The sequence below is a fragment of the Polistes fuscatus genome, unplaced genomic scaffold (assembly GCF_010416935.1).
Source record: "Polistes fuscatus isolate 324 unplaced genomic scaffold, CU_Pfus_HIC Scaffold57, whole genome shotgun sequence".
NCBI classification, from domain to species: Eukaryota; Metazoa; Arthropoda; class Insecta; order Hymenoptera; family Vespidae; genus Polistes; species Polistes fuscatus.
In genome coordinates this window covers 6,390-28,828 of record NW_025113137.1, presented here as the reverse complement: position 1 = coordinate 28,828, position 22,439 = coordinate 6,390, and the positions used below count along the sequence as shown (strand labels likewise).

Here is a 22,439-nt window from a genome sequence, read left to right as displayed (position 1 = left end):
ACGTTAGTTGTATCTTCCTGGATTCTCGTGCCGGTTATTAACGTTCGATTCTTCGTAGGGGAGTTATTTTTTTTAAAAGTTTTTTCCATCCTTAGGTTATATAAATAATTTTTACATTTCCTAATTTCCAATTATATAAGAAAAAAAATTAAATTATTACAAAAAATTAAAAACAATAAATTTTTTCACATCTTGCACAAATAAAGGAAGATTTATTACTTAAATTACAAATTCATTCTGTAAACATCATCCTAAAAAATGTATCGTTTCGGCACGTTAAAAATTAATTTTTGTTATTTATTGGATATTATTTAATGTCTAATTAGTAATTTTATTACTCTCGTAATAATGTTGACTTCTTAATAAAATTTATATCGTTAGCACAAAATTTGAAAAAAATCTGAGGCAGGACCCACTGACCGTCTCCTTGTTAAGGATAGGAAAATTTATACAAAAAATAACTACCCTACGAAGAATCGAACGATAATAACAAACGAAAATAAAACGATAATATAATAATAATACGCTAGTGCACCACGGGACGAGTATCCAATTTTTTTCGTACAATTCTTAAGACTTTGAAGATGAGTAAGAATGCATTACTGTTTTCTTAGAACAATAAAAATGAATTAAAAATAAAAATGTCTAGCCCAAAAAAAAATTCCATGTTTTTAGAATATCTTTTCCTGTATATCTTGAATTAGTTTTATGTGTAGATATAAAATTCTTGTTTTTCAAATATGTAATCAATTTAATACACAAATAAATTTTTACAAAACAAAAGATCAGTAATTTTAAATTTTATAAAATACATAATTTATTAGGAAAAAAATTTAAATTTTAAATTCCGTCTTAAAAAAAATACGTATTTATTTTGATATACAAATTAATTTTTGTGAGGCAAAATATTTATAGGAAATAATTATTTTATTTAATTTTATGTGTCGAGACACAAATTAATTTATTATTCTCACTCTCGACTAAATAATAGTAATTTCTGTTAAAATAAATTATTTTTTTTTTATTCAAGGTTCATTATTTTTGACAATAAATAAAGAAACAGCGTGCCATAAGCATTAAGATTCGATTTAAAAACGCCACGCTTATACGCCGATATATATAGATATATAGAACGCTCTACACTCGATGGCCAAAACGTAAAATGCTCGCTACAGAGAATAAAAAAATAAAAAGAGAGAAATATCGGTATTTTGTCTAACTCGCACTCGTATACAGAACGCTCAACAATCGACGGCTAAGACAAAAATACTCGCTATCGCCTAAACATATAGAAAGGGAGAAATATCGGTTTCTTCTTTCAGTCGCACTTGCATTTAAGGCCGAAAGACCCGAAGATTACTGAAGATCCTTCGTTTGTGTATTAGTACACACGGACGCTCGCACGCACACTAGCCCCCTCGCGTGTAAAAGTCATCGGAAAGGCGGGACTTTGCGCCCCACTCTACAATTATTTTTTTTAATATTTCTCGCTTATTTTTGCAGATACGAAAATAACCTTTAGAACATTTTTTATGTATATGTTAATTCTCTACAACTTTTGTTTAAATTTTTTTTCGATTAAATTCTTAGATTCTAAGAAATAGGCCATTTTTACCCTTTTTTACCATTTTTTCAGAAACTACACATTTTATTGCAAAAGAATAAGCACCGTTCGGTTAAGCGTCGTCTATTTACCCTTAGATCAAATTTTCGAATTCTTACCTAAAATTCAGAAATTTGGACCTTTTTGACTGGCTTACAAACCAAAAAATCAATAGAAGTAGCTCCCTTTATAATACTTCCTTTCAGCTCGCTTTATCAGCCGATCGCCTCTGTGGTGTGTGTGTATGGGTGCGAGTAATGGGTTGTTTTTTCAGTATGTTGCTGTGCCTGTAACCGATAATGCATTCTTTTTAACGTTGCTTAAACAGTAATTTGATATTCTATAGAATACCAAAATATTATGTTCAATGCTGTGGAAAAGCTATAAGAATTCTCAGGTTTCCGACTTTGTCTAAAGGCGCTTTGCATTGTTGCCTGTGCCTAGGAACTGCTACAAATGGCGGATTTCTGGCTTTGACGGTAACATATATATTTAAGATATATTTTTCATACGGTTCTAATAATTTTACATTAAAAACTACATTATCCGCTATGCTTTACATTCTATAAATACAAATCTCTCTATATCAGAAGGCTAATGACGGTACGCCATTCGTGGAATTTTTGAAACAACGTAACATCATTCCTGGCATCAAAGTTGATAAGGGTGTCGTGCTACTCTTTGCTACAAACGATGAATTTACGACTCAGGGATTAGACGACCTCCAAGCACGTTGCATCCAATACAAAAAGGATGGCTGCCATCTCGCTAAGTGGAGATGAGTTCTTAAAATTACAAAGGATACGCCTAGCAAGCTCGCTATTTTAGAAAACGCAAATTTTCTCGCTCGTTACGCTTCAATTTCTCAGAGCGCAAGAATCGTACCGATTGCTGAGCCCGAAATCCTTCCCGATGGTGATCACGATCTTGCTCGTTGTCAACAAGTTCCTAGATAAGAAACCTTGGTCATTGACCTTTAGTTACAGTCGTGCTCTTCAGGCTTCCGTTCTTCGCGCTTGGGCAGGCAAAACCGATCAAGTAACAGCTGGACAGGAAGAACTTATCAAGAGGACTAAGGCCAACAGCGAATCGGCACTTAGCAAGTACGCGGGAGGTGTCACATGTGCTGCCGGCGGTGCTGCACTTTTCGTAGCGAATCATGCATATTAAAGAAATTGGCAAGTAGTATTTATTATTAATGCTATACTATTTCATTGTGAATCATATTGCGATATATATTTCGTTTAAAAGTTTCTATTGATAATAAAGAACAATAATATTTGAGTTTTTCGTTTACTATTGTATAATTCTATAATTATATTATACTTTATTACATAAGTTCTAGCATATACTTATAATCGACTAATAATATATCAGTACATTTTGCTTTTGTTAATTTTTATAAATATTCTATATATATAAATGTGTGTGTGTGACATGTTTTATCTTACATAATATTCATAAATATCTTTAAATAATAGTTATATATCGTATAAGATTATTACATTAATATAATAATATTGATTAATAATATATAAAAGAAATGCGTCTATCAGCAATTCGAGGGATTACTTGGATTAATAAATCGAGAAGTTCGTACTATTTTATAAATATATACTTGACATATTGATGTCGAAACATAAGAATGTTTATTTTATAAATTTTTTTTTTCTCGTCACAAACTTTTCGAATAAAATTTAGACAAATTTATAAAAATATTTCTTTACACTGAATTAATTAGCAAACAATTACGGGAATAAACGAAAATGTTTTCCGATAATTAACAAAAACAAAATTCCCTGCTTCTCTGTAAGGGGGGAGGTCTCACGTCCTAGTGACGACTTTTACCCGATTTTTAAACTTTATAAGCATTTCCAGGAACGACCATCGTTTAATATTAATAAAGAATAAAAATATATTAATAATAAATATTATTAATATATAAATAATTTAGTATTATATATATGTTAATAATTGTATAAAAATAAATTTTAATAAGTAGTAATTAAGCGATAGTCGTTCGTGAATAAACCTGTATTACGTCTTAACGACGACTTTGTTCGATAGGCAAGTGTTCTCAACTTTCATTGTAACAAATATAAAACATATATATATTTTAAGACTAATATAAGAAAATAAAAGAGAACACGCTGATCACGTGATAATTCTTTTTGCGCTATGTACTCGTAAACACGCCGATCATGTGATGCATTTCCGTTGCGTACGTAGTCGTAAACACGTCGATCACGTGATCCAAGCATGCAGAGACGTGATCGCGCGTCGAACGGTGATATGTAGGTGTTCTCAACTCTCATTGTAACATATATAATACATATAAATTATAAGAGTAATATAGGAAAATAAAAGAGAACACCCGATCACGTGATACAAGCGTGCAGAGTACGTGATCGCACGTCGATCACCTGATCCAATCATGCAAAGTACGTGATCGCACGTCGCTCACGTGATCTGTAGCTAACTACAATATCTAATATAAGTACTTCGAACTAAAAAAAATATAGAGAGGAATTACAAGAGAAACAGAGAAAAAAGATAAAATAGAAGTTAGTCTACCGGAACATTTTGCTTAGTCCACCTCAATTCTTTTTTTTTTAGTTCAAACTGCCATTATTCGTCTTTGTGATGATATTCGACTGGGAATTGATGATAAATTAATTACGATTGCAGTATTTTTGATTTTACCAAAGCTTTTGATTGTGTGGATCATTTACTACTTTACGAAAACTTAAGGATTTAAATTGTAAATATAATCAAAATATCTAAACCAAAATATCTGCTTGGAAATATCGTCGTTGTGGTGTTCCGCAAGGCAGCGTTCTTTGTCCACTATTATTTGCTCTGTTTGATTCAGACTTGGGAAGTCTAATTAGCTGCAAACATCTCTTCTACGCAGATGATCTTATTATTTATTTAACTTGTTGCCTTTCAGATATAGAGAGAGCTGTGAATGAGCTTAACGAAATAATTACGTAAATAATCAATTGGTGTATGAGGAATTCCCTTAAACTAAATGCTTATAAAACAAAGGCTATAATTTTTGGAAGTCCTCAACATGTTAACAACTCTGTATGTATTAATGCTCCGAAAATCAAAGTAGATCAAGTAGTTATTGATTACGTCCGATCAATTAAATACTTAGGAGTTATTTTGGATGATACTTTGTCTTGGCATCAACAAGTCATGTTGATTAGTAATAAAGCAATGAGTTGCTTGTCCCGGTTGAAAATGAACAATCATTTGTTTAATATGACTATGCGTAAAAGATTAGTTGCCACCTTAATATTACCAATCTTTGATTATTGTTCAGCAGCTTATACAAACATCTCAGGAACATTACAAACTAAATTACAAAGAAAGTTTAACGCTTGTATTCGCTTTATTTTTCGTTTGCAACGATATCAGCACATTACTCCGTTTAGAAGAGCTTTAGGATGGTTTACTTTACAAGGTCGACGTGACTTCTTAATGGCCTGCATAGTATATAAAATGTTGCGCCTTCAGCACGACAAAATATTAAGAACGAACTTTAGTATTCTTACTTCTGTTCGTGGTCGTGCTGTCAGGCAATTGGATGTATTATGTTTACCTTATGCAAGAACCAGGACTTATGACAAATCATTTTTGGTTACTGCTGTTCGTATGTGGAATCATCTACCGGAAGATATCGTAGCTCTAAGTGACTATAAAGAATTCAGATTAAGATGTTATACCTACATTATTGATAGATATATTCAGCGTGTTTTGTGACTTACGATTTAATTTAATTTAATTTTTTTTTTTAAACCATATGTTTATTGCTTTGAACCAATACTACTATACTACTATTATAGAACTATTATACTTTTATTTATTATTTACTATTTTCTTTTTACATTTATCTACTTACTGTGCGTTACTACTAATATAATGATAAGATTAATAATAATTACATAATTTTAATTTTTGTTTTGTTTTATCTATACATTACATTGTACTATACTGTAATTAATGGCCTTTAGGGAGCCTAGGCTCTAGGGTCAATAAAATATTATTAAATAAATTAAATAAAAATCTTTGGCTAGTGGATTTATGAGCGTATCAATTCTTCTTTTGTATCCGCAGGTTGACTTGGATATTACTTCTGCTATCGTGGGAATATTTATGACCTTCCTTATCTTTTCATTACAGACGTACCAATGAGCATTCACTATTGTGCGTAGGGTTATGGATGGTTGAGCCTCGAGCCTGATAATGTGGCTTTTCGCTGCTATACCCCATAGTGGTAATCTATAAGTCCAGATTTGTATTATTATTGTTTTGTAAATTATTAGTTTATTCTCAATGCTAAGTTTCGATTTTCTGCAAGTTAGCCAAGCCATTTGTCTCCTTTTTAAACAAATTTATTCGATTTTGTTATTTATATGCTTTCTCCATGTTAGTTTGAAGTCTAAGTTTAGTCCTAAAAACTTGACCGTTGTTACTTGCAGAATTTCTGCATTATATAATTCTAGCTTCAGTATTTTGTTTTTCCTCAATGTAAACGTAATCTGTTTGTACTTGGTAGAGTTTAACTCGATCTTCTTATTGCCTTGCTATTCTTCGGGGGAATTAGTTTTGTTTTGTAACAATTCAACTGCTTGTTGTTGATCTTTGCTTACGGTAAACATTGCCGTGTCGTCTGGAAATTTTAAGATTGTACAGTTAGCATTTATTGGTATGTCTGCCGTACAGAATGTGCAAAGAATTGGTCTGAGGATACTTCCTTGCGGAACCCCAGCTTTGATTAGCTTGATGTTCGAATGAATGTCTTTTATTTTTACGTATAATGTTCTTTCAGATAGATAAGATTTTAGGAGCTTAAAATACGAGTTTAGAAAGTATTTATTGATGATTAGAAGTAATCATTGATGCCACACTTTATCAAAAGCTTTCTTTGCATCTATGAAGATGGCGAAAAAGTACTCTTTATTTCCTAAAGCTGTTATTATCGTATTAGTTAGTCTCTACCAAGTTTAGTATTAGAATAAGTTTACTACTAATAATTATAAAATCACACAAACAGATTGGATCATCGAATTACTTCGTAACACATTCTTTCTAATGCAGTGTTTAGTGTCTGCTGGGACAAGGAAAATATTTAAGTTTCTTAATCTCCTTCACGAAAAAAAAATATCTTCTCAAACACATCCTTTTTATTCTGTAGCAGCGACAGCTTGATAAAGCATTCTATTGGCGATGTTGTCATTGTACACTCCAAATCGACATACTATACGAGATCTGTAATTTTTTTAACTATTAAAAATCGCCCTCTGTTCTTATTTTTTCAGGAAGATATTTTATCTTAATTTCTTACTTCTTCTGGCTTGAATATAACGTCAGTTTGTAATGTGACTAATATAAGAAAAAAAGCTCAGGAAAACCATAGCGACTACAGTTATACCAAAGCGAAACTTCCATTAATGATGCCTAAAGAGAAATTGTTTTATATATATTTTTCTAAAAACTAAAGTCAACAAATTTCAACTATTTTTCTAAATCTGGTTAAAAATATATTGATCTTACAAAGATTTTGGGTGCCCAACTAAGTAGAAAATACATTTTATCTTATTTCATCATATGGACGGTCCAAAACTAGCTTTAATTTTCTACGATTTCTGTTTCTAAAATTATATTCAAAATCGCGTATTAAATTGTTTCAATTTCTTGTTACAACTGCTAAAAACCCGCTTTGGTTAAGCGTCAGATACTGGTATCAAATTCAGATATCGTCGAAAAATTTTAAGGTATAATTTAAGTCCATATAAAAATTTATTATTTTAAGGTTTTGAGCCTTGCTTATAATTAATCCGTTATTATTGTCTTAAGATAAAGAATAGCGGACAGAGAATAGATGATAATTTTGTAAAAAAAAAAAACAAGTGTGTTGACTTATATATGCGCGTAAGAAACAATACTTCTTTAACGTATAACAAAACAAAATAAAAATAAATTAAATATAAAAAATTATAATAAAATCCATGTATTCAATGTTTATATAAGATATATAAAAAATTTAAAGTTCGAATTAATCAGAAAGCAGACAAATGTAAAAATAAGATAGTAATAATAAAATTATCATTGTTTAATTATTAAAAAGCCCGTGTTGAAGATTTTCACATCTAGATACGCATTTTTTTTGAAATTTTACTTCTTTAACGCGTTTGGGAAAAAATGATTTGTGTGAGTTTTTAAGATGCGCGCGTAATTACAAAAAAATTAACAGGATGAAGTTTAAAGATATTTACAGTGCACTGGCAAAATTATTTAAAATTAATTGCATGAAGTAATATCTATATTCTGATATTTCTATATACACAACACATGTTTTATATCGGTACAAATAACAATTATTTATGTGTTTTAAAGTTATTTAATTACTACATACAGTTGTGATTGATTGTAAATAGCAGTAAATATCTTCATAAATATCGTTAGAAACATTAATTATTTACGAATATTCGTAATTTTTGAGAATCAGCATTGTTACTGAGCAGTAATAATATCGCAATCGGTCCACATGAGGCCAGAATCTCTCGGCATCATCTTTCTCATAACTTCTGACACGCGTGCGCGATCTTCTCATCAGCATCACCGGGAATAACGGCCGCTAACGACCATTGTCTACCTATGCGTGGTTTCGACAATACGTGCTTTGGTTTTGTCTCATTTATTATAGTCCTTTTTTTAGTTTGGTCACTCAAATTTCATTACAACCTCATCTAAATTCCACAGCCTCCTCATCTAGCGAATGAAGAATTGGTGTTTCAATCAGCTTAAGGCTCATATTAGTTCATCACCATTTCAGCTTATTTTTCTTTGTGGTGTGCCGACCACGTGCGATCGGTCGCTGACTGTTAGGCGAACTTAACAACCCACCTCACAGTGCAATAATAATATCTTTGTGCGGAAATACTCAAATTGTGCAACTTATTTGGTCTTTACTCATCTCATTTTTAACTTAATAAAGACGACAATTGCGTATTTCTGCGCACCTTATTCCTGTATTTATTTAAGACCTTTGTAGCGAATTCCTACTATTCCAAGTGTACATCAGCAGTGCAATTTTTCAAACAGTAATAAAAATCTTTTTTGAGGTTAAATAAGATATTTATTATTATTTATTGGGTAAGCAACTACGTGATTGCGGATTTTGTCTGTAGGCAAAAAACATTTAACTTCGTTTTTTGTTAGCAGAGTTCAAAAATTTTATGAACGTTGAATTATAACTGATGAGGTACCGGTGCCTTGATCGGTAATACGCTATTTTATTTATCGTAAAAGTGCTGTTGTGAATGTAATATGTGATTTTGATAGTTGTAGCGTTGTAATTCATTGTTGACTCGTCCTCCTACGCTGCAAAGCCTGTTGACTTCGTTGCTTCGTGATGTGTCGTTGTGATGCTTGTTTGCTCTTTCGGTATTCTGCAGCGTCGTCCAAAGTCGATGCGTTCTTCTTCTCGATGCTCTGCTTGAATATGCTTGCTGGCTGTGTTGTTTCGATATGATGATCTCGCAGCAGTTGCAAGGGTTTTTATTGGGAGAGATTGATCGTCATTCCTTCCCTACGTTGATTAGCCAATAGAATAAAGTTCCATAGTCCATAGCTGCACACGAAAAGTGTCTAGTTGCCTGGATGTGGAGACAAAGCACGAGAAAAATATGTGAGGAATAGAGAAAACCGTCCGTCTCGGCGGCACCTGTGTGTTTACTTAGTAAGTAAGCATCGCTTTAAATATCTGGCGATCGAACGGTCCGTCGCATCGATACCTCACATAGGGCTTTGTTCGATAAGTTTTATGGCCTTTAAGAAAGAGTATTCGAATACGTTGTTCTTGATTTAAATAATATCGAAACTTATGTTATGCTTTCTTAATACATTTGCGTAACGACGCAACATACCGCCCCCTTGAACGGCTCCCGTTAAAAATTACACTATTTATAACTCAGAATACAACCTATTTACATACTATCAAAATTATATATAAGACAATTTCTTTGTCTTGGTAGTGATGGTAACTACGGTTGAATAATTAGTACAACGGTTGATGCTAAGTTGAAACTGAATCAACAATATGTACAGCTTTCTTTTATTATGATTAAAACGAATATAACTTAAATAATAAATAATAAACGATATATAATATATAATAAACTTAAAATATTAAACCTAAATAATAAATGAATATAACAAAAATATCTCTACGAGTTTACTTCTCGTCTCACGTAGTTACGACTCTCAAGTGCCGCGGCCAGGCGACTTGAGCTTGGTCTGAATGTCAAGCAGCTCCATCTAGCGAGTCGCCTTACAGTTTGGATTTATCCCCAAACTTACATATATATATAATATGTTTGTAATCCTTAATTTGTTGAGAGTAAGAACAACAATTAGGTTCGTCTAAAAATAGGAGTAATTTATTTAAACATAATAATTTAGATTAACAATTTTACAATATTTACACGTGGTCAACTGACCTAAAAATAAGAGAATCAACAATTAAAAGTTTATGCTCCCGTTTCTCTATTAATCGATACCAATCTTAATACGTTTTTAATTAAATTTAATTTACAAGATTTTCCTACTAAACTTCTAAGACGCTCTTGCCAGATTTAAAGACTGTCACTCCTGCAAGATTTATACAACAACTGTCTCTCCCTTCCTATCTCTCTAATGTTTTTGTTTATCCGATGTATTGCGCCACATCCAAACAGCTAATCACTCAATACACAAGCACATGTATACAAAGCTTACATATATATATTCATAGCGTGACCAGGTTAAAAGGGGGAGGATTGAAAGTACTAATTACTATTTTTTATTAAGTTAACAAATAAAAAGAAAGGAAAAATATTTTCAATCGATCGATATATTATATATGTAACGAAATATTACTATTTATATTTCGTCACCTTTACTAATAATTTAAATTGGCTGCTGTCTTACAGTTAAGACGCGCAGGCGTATTAGGCTTAGAAAGATTCGGGAACGTTATTAACGAGACTGAAAATATAGAAACGGTTAGTAGTTTGCTAAGCAGAGACGGTTAGATTTCAAATTCCGAAGCTAGTAATAAGACAATAAAATAAGAGTGAATATTAGCTGTAAATATTGTTTCTCTTATTTGCAGGTAATGCAACTGATGTACATAGTGTAGTTTCAAGTGTAATTTGTATTTTTACAATGTAAAGCAATGCAGATAATGTAGTTTAGTGTAAATAATGTTAATAAAATAATCGAGAGAGACTCTTATTTGCAGAAACTCAAGGAAGTTATATTTCCAAGACATCATCCCTATAAGAACCATATAGAATATACCTTATAAAACAACATTTTTATTGCTAATTAAGAAAAAAATACAATTAGCTGAGATGGACAGTTTAAAATTTACATTTATTCTGAAAGCACATCCCAACGATCAAAAGTCAAACGTGATATCTCTGACGAAAATAACAACACAGGACAATAAAAGTTATGCTATGCCTGAGCAATATCAGCTGATGGAGCACCATAAGATGCTGGCATCAACAATAGCATGTAAACAAATACAAAATTCGTTAAATAAAAGAGGACAAACTCGAAATATGAATATTAAATTACCAACGGATATATGTAGATTATACAGAGACGAAGAGGGAAATATGGTATTTAAAGACTACGTATTGGAAGAGATATTGACGGAAACACCGGCTACGTCACCACTAAACCTGCCGGGAGAAATGTTTACAAAGATCTGGGAGGAATTGGAAAAACAACAAGGGAACAAAGATTCGGGAAAACAAAATATAAAAAAATTATCAGAAAAGTTTGTATTAGAAAAATTTTCAGGTAAAAGTTTTAATGTAACTGAATGGATGGATACGTTTTAACGCGAATGTACTCGATTAGGTATTTAAAACGATATATATAAGACGATATAGATAAAATTGAGATATGTAGATTGTTTCTAGAAGACGGATGTATGGACTGGTATAATGCAATGCTTATAAGTCTAACGATACAGTCAGAGTGGTCGCAATGGAAAGAAAAATTTTGCGAAGTTTACGCGGACAAAGGGTGGCTTCCAGATACTAATGCGATGTCATATAAATATTTATCTGGTTCATTGTTGGATTATGCGGTGCGAAAACATAACCTTTTATTACAGACTGATAAGAAAATAAAAGTAACTACTTTAATTAATCTTATTGTGGTAGGATTACCAAATTCCATAAGGAATAGAATAGATAGATAGAAAATAATAACGGTCGAAAACCTGCCCATCGAGATTAGAGGCCTAGAATATGTGATAAAAAATGTAGTGAGGAAGACTACTTTTAATTATGAAAAAAAACCTAAAGATGGACCTAATAGTCGCAAACCATGTACGATTTGCGAACAGAGAAATAAAAGCAATCGCTTCCATCCAGAATCGTTATGCTGGTACAAAGACAAAGAAAACGAACAGAGAAAGAAAGAGCGAATCAAATACATAAATAACTCCGAATTAGAATTGGAATTGAGTGATGTCAATAAAAAAAACTAATATTACAACAATTAATCAAGATAAATATTTTGTTAAACGACACTATCAAGGTTATAGGTATTTATGATTCCTGCTCGAATGTCTCCTTGATAAATTCAAAACTATGAAACATACCAAAGAAAAGATTTAGTCTCAGAAAAAATGTAGGTTTAACAACGATTAATGGTGTGAGAAAGATAGATGGTATGGTCACCTTAAAAGTAAAAATTTTTAAAATTGAAGAGGAAATTGATGTTTTAGTAGTTGATAAAAAAAATTTTAAATATGATTTATTAATTGGATTAGACTGTATAAAAAAATTCCTACTAACTCAGAATGAGAGATTGGAAATAACTCAAAAAATTCAGGTTATCCCTAAAGATAAAATCAAAAACAAAATAAATCAACAAAGCTCAAAGGACAATCCAAAAAGAGAAAAAGAAAATATTAATGAACATATAGATACAAGTGAATTTCAGATATCAACCAATCATTTAGAAATTAAACAACAAATTGAAATTGATAAGTTGATTGATAAACATAAAACAGTTTTTGCTAGAGATAAATATATGTAGGAACGGTTAGAGATTATGAAGCTCATATAGACCTGATAATTAATAAATATTGTTACAAAAGACAATACAGATGTTCCATAGAAGATAAAAAAGAGATAGAAAAAAAATTACAAAATTATTAGAGAAAAACTGATCAAAGAATCGTATAGTCCGTTTGCGGCTCTAGTGACTTTGGCATTTAAGAAAGATGAAGAAAAAAGAGAAAGGTTATGCATAGATTTTCGGAAACTACACAAAATAGTTATCCCTTAACCGCAACCGTTTCCGCTGATTGAAGATCTTATAGTTAAGACCAGAAATTGCTAACTATTTGGGACACTCGTCATAAACTCGGCTTTCTGGTCGATTCCTTTGAAGATTGCAGATAGGCAGAAAACAGCTTTTGTAACCATAGAGGGACATTACCAATATACGTGCTTACCATTTGGTTTGAAAACAGCACCAGCAATTTTCCAAAGAATTTTAAGTAACATAATAAGAAAACAAAAACTTGCTGATTTTTATGTAAATTACATTGATGACATCTTGGTTTTCTCTAGAGATTTTACAGAGCACATAGATCATTTGTCACGATTATTACAAGCAATTATGGATGAGGACTTTAAATTAAAGTTTTCCAAATGTCTTTTTGCAGCAGATTCCGTCAAATATTTGGGCCATATAATAAAAAACAACTCAATCAGTCCACTGAAAGTTAATTTGGTATCCATAAAAAATTTTCCTACACCTAAAACAAAAAAGAATGTGCGTCAAATTTTAGAAAAAATTAATTTCTACGGAAAATACGTGCTGAATATTTCGACTGTATTGGAACCACTACATAATTTGCTAAGGAAGGAACAAAAGTTCATTTGGTCGGAACAATGCCAAAAGGCACTTAATGATATGAAAATACTACTATGCTCCCAGCTAATTTTAACGATTTTTGATACAAGTCTCCCAATATGTATTTAACCGACGCGAGTTTGCAAGGTGTTGGAGCCGTTTTGAAGCAAAACAATCAAATGGCGAACAAAAATCAGTAGCATATTTTTCGAAAAAATTGAATGAAGTTCAGAAAAGAAAAAAAGCAATTTATATAGAATGCTTAGCAATATAAGAAGCAATAAAATATTGGCAGCATTGGCTCATCAAGAAAAAATTTACGGTATACTCGGACCATAAGCCCTTAGAAAATATGAACATTAAGACTAAAACAGATGAAGAATTAGGAGATATGATGTATGACTTATCGCAATATGATTTTAAACTTAAGTACAGTCCAGGGAAACACAATTTAGAGGCAGATTGTTTAAGCCGAAACCTGGTATTAGAATCTCATGAAAATGAAGATGAAATTTTGAAAACTATTAATTTTATAAAAGTGGTAGAGATCGAATGCGATCAAAAGTACAACACTTATCTACAAAATGCTAAAGATACGCTGATTTTCAAACACAAAATTTATTATAAAAAAATAGGGAAAAAAGAAAAAATTATTCTTTCAGAAAGTTTCAGTAAAGAATTTATAAAGAAAATACATTCGCTTTACTGTCATATAGGAACAAAACAAATGAGAGCAAAAATCAAACCATTTTATGTAGCAAAGAATCTGGATCAAAATATAAAAAGAATTTGTGAAAATTGTGAAATCTCTATAAAGAACAAATCGAGAGGAGGACATAAAATTGGATTGACATCACATTTGGGTCCGGATACTTATCCGCATGAGATAGTTTCTATAGACACGATTGGAGGATTCGGGGGCTCCCGTTCAACAAAAAATTATTTACACTTGCTTGTCGACCACTTCACGAGATATGCTCATATTCTAACATCAAGAACTCAAAATGCAAACGATTTCATACGATTAATACAAAATATAACAGCAGACAACAAAATAGGTATGATCTTGTCAGACCAATATCCGGGCATTAATTCAGAAGAATTTAAAAACTTCTTAAACAGAAAAAACATTATATTAACATTTACTGCAGTGAATACACCTTTTTCTAATAGATTAAATGAGAGGTTAAATCAAACCATAATAAACAAGATTAGTTGTAAGATAAATGAGAAAAGAGGAAAAACTGCTTGGACTACAATAGCACATGAATGTGTAGCAAAATATAATAAAACCGAACACACAGTGACAGGATTCTCCCCACAATACTTACTAGAAGGCACAAATAGAGCAATAATTCCTGAAGAACTAAAATACACAAAAACGCATGAGGATCTACTCAGAGATAAGAAAATTGCTCTAAAAAACACGATAAATTCAGATGAACATAATAAAAAAATATTTGATAAGAACAGAAGACATCACAAATTTAATATAGGAGATTTAGTATATTGTAAACGTCTCATGCAGGTTCGTGCACGTTGGCGCCTGCACTAGTTTGAGTGCGTGTGGATGTTTGATTAAGCATCGATATTCTTAAGATTAAATGTGAAGAACATAGGCTGTATGCGTCACCCGTGGAGGGGGGCCGATGCTCCGTTGTTCGACGGAAAAGTATAAAAGGGCAGTCGGACAATAGAGGGTAGAAGTTAGTTAGTTCAGTTTTGTCGGCTTTATGAAATCTTATGTGCTGGGGAGCTTACAATATGTAGAAAATAATCATAGGTTAACCAGGGAAAAACTAGATGAATTAAAAATAGGACCGTACAAAATTGTATTTGCGCAATTTAAAAGAAAAACATATTTAATAGATATATTTATAGTTACCTAAAGTACTTTGGTAAAATAATTTTATTTTGTTAATTTTTATAATTTTCTATAAACTGACTGTTATTGTTACTCTTCAAAAATCTCATAAATTTTCAAAACAGTACTTTTGCATCATTGTTCTATAAATACTAATTGAATGCTTGTTAATTGTACTTTAAAGTGCAATGCTTGAAACTGGAGATTTGTTTTCTAGGGTATACTATTTGATTAAACTAATGATTTTGTTAAATTTTAATAGAGGTTATAATTAAAACCTTTTAATTGTATTATTTGCGATTTATTTCTCTTCAATATATAATAAAATGTTTTAATTCCCAAGTAGAATATTCACAAATTTTGGTCATCCATTATAAATGTTCAATAAGTATTATAAAAAGAGTTATATTAAAGGGGAATATATTCCCTTTTACGTCGGTATTACGGATTTATAGGATCTTGAAAAAATTTTTCCACCTTGTCACTGTTCCAAGTTCCATGATTAGAAAGATCAAAAACGGTCGAATCATTTCCTTATACATTGCATGCAAATTTAATTTGTCTATACAAAAACAATTATACTTAACACGTCATCGCTAGTCAATTTATTACATATTTTTTTTAAAAAGTACAATAACAATGCATCCATATGCAAAAGCATTTAAATTTAAAGCAAATTTTATACTTAACCATTTTAATTACAGTCATCCGTAAGGATATATAAGTAGCAGCAACACTGAATAGCTTTATTGGACAAACGAATGTTTAGCTAATAGTTTTGCTCGTATAGGTACATTTATCAAATATGAAACTTGAAGGTTTAGATGAAAATTCTGTGGTAATTTCTGGAATATCAGGAAAATTTCCAAAGAGTGACAATATCAATGATTTAAGGGAAAATCTATTAAATGGAGAAGATTGCGTATCTGAGACTTGTGAAAGATGGAAATTTGGTAAAAATATGTTCAATTATATTTCATACAGAACTAAAATGTTATAATGTTCGTTATTTTTGATTCAATAAATTATTATTTTTTAGGTCATTCGTCTAAAGTACCATCGCGTTTAGGAAGTGTTTCTAATTTATCTAAATTTGATAACTTTTTTTTTGGAATTAATGCATTACAGACTCAAGTAATGGCACCAGAAATAAGATTGGCAATGGAAGTTACATTTGAAGCGGTCATTGATGCTGGAATTAATCCTGTAGAGCTACGGAACAAAAAAACCAATGTTTACGGGCTATTGAGTTTATTTGAGGGTGATAGTTATCTCATGGACCAAATAGGTCAGGTAAGTAATTAGATTAATCTAATAGCTTTCATGTAAAGGTAAAATTATTCGATGTGCAATTATTTCTATATTCATTTTAGTAAAATGGATATAGTCTACTTGGGTTTTGCCGTGGTTTGCTATCAAACCGGATCTCGTTTTGCATGGGTTTTACTGGCTCAAGCTGCACTATCGATTCAACCAGCACATCATGTTCATTAGCAATTCAAAAAGCGTACGAAGCTATAAAAGCTGGAGATTGCGATTACGCGATTGTTAGTGGTGGTATATTAAGCTTACTTCCCCAAACATCTTACCAACTGTATGATTTAGGTAAAATAAGAGTATACTAGATATAATTAATTCCTGTTCTTGCATGTAAAAAAAAAAGGCAATTTTTCTTATATTTTTTACATTTCAATGATAATAAAAAGTCTTAGAACAACAAGTTGAATTTTTAGGTAATTTATAAATAATTTTTTGTTTTGTGCATTCCATTATTTAGGTTTGTTGTCAGCGGACGGGGTAAATAGATCTTTTGATAAAAAAGCGTCAGGATTTTCGACAAGCGACTCAAAAGGAACAATTTTCCTTCAAAGAGCAAGAAATGCAAAGAGAGTTTATGCCGAGGTCGTTAATTTTTGTGTTATGCACACTTAAGCAATCCCGAGAAACACTTGTCTATTCCCACAGCTGAATCTTAGGTTCAAATAATAAAACAGACATTGAAACACTGCGGTCTAAAGCCAAGCAACGTAACTTACATAGAGGCTGATGTTACAGCAATCAAATCGATGGATCTCGAAGAATTAAAGGCAATAGATCTCGTTTATAGTCAAGATCAAGTCTTTCTAATCTTCTTTCAATAGGATCTGTTAAGACAAACATTGGTAACGCATATCATAGTAATGCAACAAATTCAATAATTAGGGTAAATTTTCTGAAAAGACAAAATAAATATAAAACAACACAAATTTGGTTTAATATTCTACATTTGTTTATTTTTTATTTCTAGGTACTAATTTCTATGGAGACTGAAGTTATACCTCTTAATCTTCATTATTCCGAGCCTCCAGGAGAGGCCTAATGCCTTCGGGACGGACGCGTAAAAGTAATTACAGAACCAACACCTTGGACGGATTGTTACGCTGCTGTTAACACAGCCGCTTTAAACGGTTCCTTCTCTCACGTTATCCTAAAACGTCATTCAAAAAAAAAGCAAAGGAGAAAACTTTCACCTGATAATATACCACGACTTTTTGTAGCTTCTTGTCGAACTCAGGAAATGATATCGTCAATCTTTAATATTGTAAGATATTTATTTTACAACCGAACTGATTATGCCAAATGATCGTGAATTAAATTCTATTTGTTTTTAGTTAAATTCGAGAAGAGGAGATGATTAACTGGCTCAATTAATTACTGATATTACTGAGAAACCATTTTCCAATTCTCTGTATTCTGGGTACACAGTAATTCCAGATTTTGAATCAGCTGATTCAGAGAAATCGATAGAGATGGTTCAAGCTAATTCGTCAGTTCAATCTCGAGAGATCTGGTTCGTTTTTTCGAGGATAAGAACACAATGGACTGGAATGGGTATTACAAATATTATAATTAAATTAATAAAAAAAAGTTACATCTCTCTCTCTCTCTCTCTCTCTCTATCTCTCTCTCTCTCTCTGTCTCCCTTCCGCACGTATATATTAAATGAAAAATTTTTTCTTAGATGAATCACTAATGAAGATACCAATCTTTCCCGAAGCAATAAAAAAATGTGATTTAGTTTTAAGACTTCGAGTTTACGATATTGTACATATTATATGCGATAAAAATCCAACCATATACGATAATATTAAAAACTGCTTTCTGGGAATAGCAGCAATAAAAGTAATAATGTATCTGATATATCCTTTTAGGCAGTGTTTATTTTTTTTTTAAATGTATAATTTCGGATAATTGTTACATAGATTGGTCTGGTGGATATTCTATATGCTGTTAACGTGAAACCGAATTACCTAATCGGGTATTTTGTTTGTGAGCTGGGTTGTTCTTACGCAGATGGTTGCTTTACTGCAGAGGAAATGATTTTAAGCGCTCTTCCAAGTGGTTTCGCTTCAGTAGAAAGTGATTTGATACACGAAACGACGGCTACAGTAGGTCTGGGTTACAAACAGTTGTAACATTTCTGTCCTGAAGACATTGATGTTGCTTGTCATAATGGACCCGATAGTTCTACCATAAGTGGATCTACCGAGTCCATAAAGCTTTTGAAAAAGAATTACAAGTAATGCTTAGAAGATTTCTTAATATAAATTTAAAATATTAAAATTTTGAAACTCTAATTATTTTTTCTTTAGAGTAAAGAAATATTTGCTGAACCCGTGCTTACTAGTAATATTGCTTTTTATAGTCGGTACATTTCTCTAGCTGGTCCAAAGTAATTAGAATATTTAAAAAAAGTCATTTCTGAACCAAAATTTCGCAGTAAACGTTGGATATGCACGTCTATTCCGAAAAATGAGTGGCATTTAATGAAAGCTCACTTATCTTCACCGGAATATCATACGAATAATCTCCTTTCTCCTGTCATATTCGAGGAAATATTACAAATGTTACCCAAAAACGCTATAAGGATTGAAATTTCACCCTATGGACTTCTACAGGTTTAATGGTTAGAAAATATATTTTAATACAATTTTTTTAAATTAAATAACCTAATACTTTTAATTTATTAGGCGATTCTTAGAAAATCGTTGGACAGTAGTTGCAATAATTTATCATTAACAAAACGAGGTCATAGAGACAATGCAACTCTAATTTTATCCACATTAGGAAAGCTTTATAATCTTGGATTTCCAATTACGTAAGGAAAGCTTTATCAGAGAGTTCCTTATCCTGTTTCTAGAGAAACCTCATCTATTTCTCCTCTTGTTTGATGGGAACATAGTTCTGATTGGTAAGTACAAAATAGACTTTTCTCAAATAGATGGTATAAATTATTATTGTGTTTTTTTGACAGGCACGAGGAAGGTGGTAAATCGCGGGAAACTCAAAAAACTAAAGAACTGGTAGATTTGAAATCAGATAAAGACAAGTTTTTAGGAAATTTTAAATTAACGGCAATGTTATCATTTCTTCAGCTGTCTATTTAAAGTAGGTTCTAAATTTTTACTCGAATTCTATACTGAATAACGCTGATAATTCTTTTTTTTTCAAGAACATTATTATTCACAATAAATTTCTAGAAGTACCTAGAAACGAAAAAATTTATTTCATTATTATGATATTTGAAAGTATAAATAGCAATCCTATAAATATAATATTTTAGAACAATATTTGAATAATATAAATTTTCAGGTTCAGGAAAATTTGAAGTAAAAACCAAAGATGATATTATGATAGCTTCTGGAACTATTCGCTTAGCAGAAACAGAGAAGAGAGATATTACAGAAATCATCTTAATAGAAGAAGAATCAGAAATTCTAGACGGAGAAAATATTTACTCTAATCTACCTTTAAATGGTTACCAGTATGAAGAATCATCCAATATTATTGGTGATCTTTCTACATCATGTTCAAATGGAACGCCTAAATGGAACAGAGACTGGAAGTTATTAATAGAAGGATTAGTTCAAGTCCATATTATTTTATTTTTTTTAATTTATTTATTCTTACTCCGCCCCTTTCGAGTTTGGAGGAAAGTCCATATTATAAGCAGTACTAATAAAAATATGTTGGTGCCATGTAGGATACAAAAACTAGTCATCGATATGGAACAATTAACAGAAAAAATGAAAGAAAACAATGGTAAGCATTTGAAACCTAATATAAACATACTCGTAGTTATTTAGATACAATATAGACCAAATGTTAAAAAACTCTTTAAGATCTTTAGTACATACGTAAAAATTGAAATAAATGTGTATAATGTTAAGAGCATTTTTGAACAAAAAATAAAATTTTTAATTTTCTGTATTTATAATCAAAGAATAAAAAATAAAAATTAATATTCTTTATTGAATTACACTTTTATAATATATTATTTATGACTGTTTCCTTAAAAATAATAATCAGAAGCTATTTTTTAACGTTCAAGTACTAACACTTACAATTAGAAAATACTACAATAGACAATTTGTTAAAACAAAAACGACTAGTATGCAATAAGGCAATACTTATATTTTTTTTCAAACGGCATTAAAATAGTTTTTACATCAAATATGCTCGTAAATCAAACTTGTTATATTATTAAAAAACATTTTTCTGATCACTTACTTAAATATCGTGTTTATAAATGTTATCACCAAAAAGAATGTAATGTATCATAGTTTAAGAAACTATATAAATTAAATTGACTTCTTTTCGTAGCCTTTCCGATGAAGTTTGAAAAATGGGAAAATGTAATTGCTTGCCCTGGAATTGCAATGAGTAGAATCCAATTTAAAGGAATAATATTTAAAAACAGGAAGAAGAAAATTGTTGCGGAAGAACTCAGATTTATCCAGATATTAAAACACAGATGGATATCGACGACGTATTAAATGCAGCACTATGATTAATTTCAAAAAATATTAGCGTGAACAGTGAAGAAAATATATTGATAACGAATGAGACAGAAAAGAAAAATGAGAGTATTTTGGATTTTCTCGAGAATACCTTAAAAAGAATGAGAAAAATTTCAATAACAAATTAATTGCTAGAGAATTGTTTATCAGACAATCATTGAAAATTTTATTTTGACGATTATAAATAACGCGCATTATACCGATGTAAGAAGACTTATTAGTACTCTCTGTAAAGAATCATCTTTATTATAATTAATTGAAACAAAATAAGAATATGATACGATTTCTGTATTGACAAGTTTGGGATTAAATATCGTTCTGAAAATAAAAATTGCTCTTTGTCGTACAGCTCTTCTTTTACATAAAGAAAGAAATTTAAGTAAAACTGTTTTCGTTAAAAACAACGAAAATTTTTTAGATCGATTAAAAATCTGCTTACTAGACTTAAAATATGACAATGTTATATTTGTGGTTAACACTATTATCGATAATGATATATTTGAGATAATTCGAGATATAAAAAGAGAACTGGGGTATAAAAAATTTCAAATTTTTTTCTACGAAATACTAAGGCACTGAAATTCTCTCTTCAAAATCAATTCTATGAATCACAAATAAAACGTAATTTTCGTGAAAATGTATTAGTATATTAACGGGGTATAGGGCACATACAGATGGATGTCATTGCGAGTAAAGTCTACTTCTTTTATGCGTTGGCAAGCAAAAATTATTAAATCAGGCTCATTAGTATTGATGGAAAAATTCCCATTGATTAAAGAAAAAAGTAATATGATTGTGATAGTTAAATTTTCTGCATTTGACTTAGGTGTATACGAATACTGGTTAAAAAATGATGTCAGCCTAGAATCCCAGATATTTATTACAGAATATTCTGAGACAGATGAGAAAGGTCGTAGAGTAATGGGACTAGATGATAAATTCACTATAAGTAATGAAATTTCAGCTGATCTAGATTTTACTTGGATTATTCAAGACACTTTGAGTTTCAAAGATGCTTCAACAATTCCCTAAGCCTATTTTGCAGCTTTCTGCATTTTGTATTCGGATACTTGGATGTTTAAACGAATTAAGACTGTATTAATACATTATATGGCTAGTGATGTAGGAGGGACTTTCATGAATTTATCCTTATCTTATAATTTTGATGTTCACACTACTTACGAAACGGATGCAG

The 22,439-nt window shown here is 30.9% G+C and overlaps 1 protein-coding gene across 1 annotated transcript; it reads left to right on the top strand.

Moving 5' to 3' along the window:
- Positions 1-2,454: 2,454 nt before the first annotated feature.
- On the top strand, positions 2,455-2,872 carry LOC122522764 (fructose-bisphosphate aldolase-like). Its single transcript, XM_043644038.1, has one exon. It carries the CDS (start codon positions 2,516-2,518, stop codon positions 2,771-2,773), a length of 258 nt encoding a protein of 85 aa, XP_043499973.1. The 5' UTR covers positions 2,455-2,515; the 3' UTR covers positions 2,774-2,872.
- The last annotated feature ends 19,567 nt before the right edge of the window (positions 2,873-22,439 follow it).